The 5840-nt window shown below is 36.8% G+C and overlaps 1 protein-coding gene across 1 annotated transcript; it reads right to left on the bottom strand.

The window, feature by feature from the left end:
- Positions 1-681: 681 nt before the first annotated feature.
- On the bottom strand, positions 682-1227 carry LOC129771195 (pupal cuticle protein Edg-78E-like). Its single transcript, XM_055774608.1, has 2 exons — positions 1175-1227; positions 682-1106 (listed from the first exon to the last, which is right to left on the bottom strand). The coding sequence occupies exons 1-2, from the start codon at positions 1184-1186 to the stop codon at positions 684-686; spliced, it is 435 nt and encodes a 144-aa protein (XP_055630583.1). The 5' UTR covers positions 1187-1227; the 3' UTR covers positions 682-683.
- Positions 1228-5840: the final 4613 nt, after the last annotated feature.

The following is a 5840-nucleotide window of genomic DNA, read 5'->3' as shown; positions in this document are numbered from 1 at the left end:
AATGGCATAAAAATTCGATAAAATTCAAATATCAAATGACATCGCATCCTCTAGCCGAATCAGCTTTTATACGTCGATCATCAAAACTGGTTCATCTCCACCCGGGGATAAGGCACGCGGTCACCCGAAACAAGTTGCTATCAGCGCAGAAAGATGACAAAATTCTTCACTAAGCATCTCACGCGGCGGGCAGATGGGGAGATATCGCGAAATGTCCAAAAATATATCATCCCTCCGATAGCCGAACGCCTCGGCTCGCCACTTGTGCGTTTGTTGCAGTCTGCAGGAAACCCCTTTCAGAAGCATATGCTCCACCGACTCGAGTCTGCTTTCGCGAACCCCCGAGTGGTCCGATTCGAAAGGGTTCGATATGCTAATGGTGCGCTTCTCGAGACTCAGTATTGACCAATAGCACTCTGAATACGCCCTAGCCTTAATCCTTTCAAAAACATAATCGTCCGACCGGACCCCATCAATAGATTTACGATCGGTGAGATCGTATTTCTCTGAACGACAGCGAAATTTCGACATTGTAAAGTTCGTCGATTTTAACGCAGCCTACATTCGATTTGCTATAGTAAAGCATATGCGACTAGCTTTGAATCGGTCAAATCACTCTTGGCAATTAGTATATATTTTTGAGAAACATAATTGGATTAAATATTCTTAAACTCCGTAAAATATCAGCCTCGATTAGCTTTCAGTCGGGCGATTGTCGCATCCAGCGTGCGAATGTCCAGGTTGGAATTCGGAGTGGCTGCAGCTCGAATCGCCTGCAGACTCCTGATGACATGATCCGGCGCCGGTGGTTCAACCGGAAGATGTGTTCCCTGGGGGTGGAAACCATACTCATCAGCAATATAGGTGAGTTGTATACGCTCTCCTGTTGGTGCATTATACGAGTAGTATCCGTTGGAGAAAACACCGTTTGCACTGCCACTCTGGGAAGCGCTGATTCCGTTGCTGGTTTCGTACTTATAAGTATAGGATCCATCCGGGTGGAGGTAGCGCTCGTGCACCAGGGCTACTGCATTTTTGTCCCTATTGAAACCGAATCCTTGCTGGGGAGCAGCGCAGACTGTAGCTAATGCTAGCGAAAGTGTTACCTATATTTGTGGGAAATTAAATGTGTCCTTTTTTCATAGCAACCTCAATCAGAATCAATCCTACTCACCAGACCAATCATCGTCTTCCAAACTTCTGATCTAGATTTTTCCTTCGAAACAGGAGATGTTGCACTGATGCAACCTCTAGTCATCATGAATGCTTTTATATGCATCTATAAAAGCATAAAAGACTTACTCATATTGCAAAATTCTCTGCACAGCAAGTTCATTCCCCCTTTATTTTTATTTTAAATCCCCCAAATGTGCGTGATTTTTGCAGCCTTCCAAAAGTTTCACCAAAGCCCCAAAGTGGACTAATCTTTCCATCATGGATTCGGTCTCTCGATTTTGGCCAATGCTTCTCCGCAAAATTATGCAATATGTGGGTTTATTTTTTTGAAACCGAGATCCGATTTTAACTTATCTTCAGTTGCCACAAATGTGACTCGCAGCTTTGGAGATGTTCTACTGCAGTTCATTTACGAGGGTCGTTCAAAAAAGTGCCTCAGAAATCGCGGAAAAATAAAGTTAGGACAAAAAACAAGGTGATTTTCGTAATCAACGTTTCATTTTTTATTTTTTCACATAATCGCCGTAACGTTCGAGGCATTTTTCATAACGTGGCACGAATTTTTTCTATTTCGAGCGCGAAGTGCGTAGCGTCCAACTTTTTGAAGTAAGATGTAACTGCGTCACGAATTTATTCAGTGTTATTGAATCTTTATTTTTCTGTGATTTCTGAGGCACTGAAACATATTTTTTGAACGACCCCCGTATAATGTGTTCCGAAAAAACACCTTGAGTGGTGTTCAGTTTGGTTTTTGAAAGAAGAAAAGACAACCCCTTCGCAACGATACAAAAACTTATCGTTGGAATTTTTTTACATGGTAACATTAAACTATTCGTAGAAGCCACTGATAATAGCAACTGCAGAATATGAATTAACCCAAATCGTTTGCTCGCCATAATGACAATGTTATCGGAAATTTTAATCTAAACTGATCTAAATTAAACAGGTTTATCGGTTAGGAGCATTATACCCAAAAAATCTAGTTTACCTTTCGAAGAGAAGTTAACACGGGCAAATGGTTTGACGAGGACTTATTCTTGATCATGATCATGTTAGCGATTGCAATGCAGTTTGTATTCCCACCAAAAAATTCATTCATATCGCTTTCTTGTATGAATTTCTTGAACTGAGACAGCCTTCAATAGTTGAGTGGTAGTAATGACATGGACTGTAAACTTCACATATATTTGTGATTCAAAGTATCGTTCATCGGTGATTACTACTCTAGTTTTTCGTGAAATGCGATCTACGGTTGATCCACACAGTCTAGCTAATAACTTTCATTAATTCGACTGGTTCTGAACAGAGTTGGAATCCTACTCAGCTTGCAGCGCCCCTCATAAATATACAAGGTATAAATACGTTACTGTTTAAGTAAACATGATTGACGTAATCGTCAACTGTGTTTTTCGATTGAATTAATATGACAAAAATCATAAAACCCTTCCGGCCCGTTTTTGTCTGTTAATATTTGAGGGGCTCAAAATGAAAGGGGTATAAGTGACATCATCGATTTCTGTACATCGACACTCTCTTTTGGTCATAACTTAGCTGCAAACTCATTCCCAGCTGTATTTGATAATGTGGAAGATATGTCAGAACTTCATCTGTTAGATTCTATAGCAAACTCAAATTGGAACGTTTTTGCAGTTGATTTATTAACTAAAGAAACAATTGATGACGAGAAATCGATCCAATCCAAATTCATTCTGAGCCCATCATTTGTTAAATAGAGACAAATAATTCTCTATAAATTGTTCAAAGTCATAATTATTCAGCTGAAAAACAACAAAACAGAATGTTCCATCACTGAATGGTATTGGTGTTTACGCCAACTATGCGTATGTGGGCAGATTAGGATGCCAATGAAAATCGTCACCTCGAATTTCAAAAAGTTACCGCATACAAAATGTTCACCATCTCGAAAAAACACACTATGCAAAATTTCAGATCAATTAAACTTGAGGGGGGACCCCGGTCTGGAAAATCGAAGAAATCGAATTTCTGTTTTTTCGTATTTTCGGGAAGCTTATGCCTTCAGAAATGTTGTCCTAAAAGGATTATTCGATATTTGATTTCGTTGGAAAGTTACAGCCAAAAGTATAAAGTCACGTCAAGGGATATAGTATTGCTGTAAAAAAATTTAAACGCGTTTTTCTCGAAACCATGTTTCTTCAACTGGTGATATCGATGGCTGAATTTTATATCAGTATGTAAAAATGAATTATCCAAAGCGTTACATAGTCAGTTTTCGATATCTCAATTTTTTAATTTTTTATGAGCTTCTAAACAACGATTTTTTATGAAAAATTACTCATTTTCAACAAAAATTACCGTCATTTTGGATTTTTTTTTTCAAATTTTCAATAAACCTATGTAACGCTTTAGGTATTGCGCTAAAGTGTCAAAATATGAATTGGAATTCGTTTTGTGACACCACGTTGCTTCAGAATCGATACCACCAGCAAGGTATCGATTTCCAGGCAGCATTTACGCATCCAGCTGTCAATAGCGTAATAATCATAATTCGTGCACTCAAAAAATGTAAAATTCATCTTCAAATATACCTCAAACAATGACCAAAATACCCAAACACTTCATTTTATTCCAAACATCCGAAAAAAAAATAGGAAAATTCATCATTTTCCGACCATCCAGACAGGGGTCCCCCCTTAAGGGAGAGTGGCGCAAAGCGGTCAAAGCTTGAGTTTTCCAGAAATCACCCAATCACATGAAAATGGTGTTTTGGAAAAAAAATGATGCCAAATGTTTTAAAATTGCATCTGTCATCTAAAAAAAAATTGTTTTTCTCAAGATGAGGTCACATTTAGTGCGAAGCTCCATATGAAAAATCGAGATGACCATTTTCGTTTGCACTCTTAACCATAAGTTTTGCCTCGTATTCCGAAAAAAAAAACCAAAAGTCAAAGAGTGATTTTTGACAAAAAAAAATCGAAATGAGAGTAGACCTCGACGTTTCATGGAATTTTAAGACATTTGGCATCAATTTTTTTTCGGAAGCACCATTTTCATGTACTCCATTTGACCACTTTGCGCAACTCTCCCTTAAGTTCGACTGAGGGTATTTTTTCGAGTTGATGAACAGTTTATATATTGTAACTTTTTGAAATTTTAAGGTCGATTTTTTTCCCATACATTTGGCACCCTAATGTACCTAATAAAGTAATGTTAATAAATATGTCAAAATCGCTCATCATGCATTGCTCACCTAATGGACAAACGTCAGGCAATATTTGAAATGTTTATTGCAAATTTTTTGAAGCTATTTTTGATCGATGATTGTAAAATACTGCTTCTTTTGTCATTTGGGTTGCCCGAATAGGAATTGCCAATTTTTTCATTACAAGGAGAATACATTTATATGTACATAAAATGAACGCATAAAGATGGTATGCACATCATTTTGAGGCTTAAACTTACAAGTTTTGGAAGATTTTACGAAAAAATGTTTTGTGTAGATGTAGTGGACAAAAATATCGAAAAAAAATCGATTTCTTTCAGTTTTTTCAAAAGTTTTGTGGCCTAACACAATTTTTGCCAACTAATTCAATAGCAAACCCAATTAGCCTTCTCGTCAATTAGCCACCTTTTATTTATTTCTGTAGGACCTTTCAGTACACAGATATTGTTGTTTGAATGAAATTTTTCCCCTTCGTCTTTGAAGATTAATTGTTCAAAAAATGATCGCAAAACGAATGTCAGATTTTTGGCAATTTTTTTGAAATCGACCCCAAAAAAATAGAATAATTTTGTATTCGTTAATGTAAAAAATTATCCTTGTACAAAAATCAATGTGGTTTTCAAAACTGATCATTATTTACTTCTAAAACTCCAGCTGATGTGCATGACATAGATGTAATTCACATGTTGTTGAGTATGTTGCTAGAATCGTGGTAGGCGACTGAACAACAACGCGAAAAATTGTGTTTCAAAGAAGAGGAGCTCATCGTCGACACACTCCGTTCATACTACGCTCTTCATTTTCTGCTCCAATGAGATTAACGTTCCTAATGTTCCTAAGGCTGTCTCAACGTAGTATAACTTGCGTCATTTTGATTAATACTTTATTGAGATTTTTATGCCGAGCATAACAGCATTAATGTATTCTGAGTGGCAGGCTTTAGAATATGTATGACCATAGTGCAAGTCAAAAGAAATTCCGAAGGAACAAGACGGATATTGTATGAACATTAAACAACGAGATTTCGTCACAGATATTTCATTCATTTATAAACGGTAGGATCCACAAATTTTTGAAGGTGTATCTAAAAGGATATTGCATCCCATTCACTAAAGATTCACAATCACTGAGACGGTTAAGAACTGTTTTTTCGGAAACAGTCTTCAACACAAGAAAATTTTATTGCAGTCCATTGTGGTATACTGTTATTTACACTATGAGGAAGATTGTTTGACTGATGAACGATGTTTGAATCTGATTAACTTCATATACATATACAGAGATACCTGACTTCCGGTACAATCTGGACATAACGTAAACAAGTTAATTATTTTTGTAACCATAACGTCCAGTTGAATCAACGAGGTGTATTTGTGTTGATGGGATTTCAATAATCTTTTTTGAAAACTGTTCTTGTTTTTATTGTGCAACATAAATTATATGTTAGAAGTTTGTATTAAGA

The sequence above is a fragment of the Toxorhynchites rutilus genome, chromosome 2 (assembly GCF_029784135.1).
Source record: "Toxorhynchites rutilus septentrionalis strain SRP chromosome 2, ASM2978413v1, whole genome shotgun sequence".
Classification (NCBI taxonomy): Eukaryota; Metazoa; Arthropoda; class Insecta; order Diptera; family Culicidae; genus Toxorhynchites; species Toxorhynchites rutilus.
Note: the sequence above shows the minus strand (reverse complement) of the source record. Positions and strands in the feature narration are given on the sequence as shown.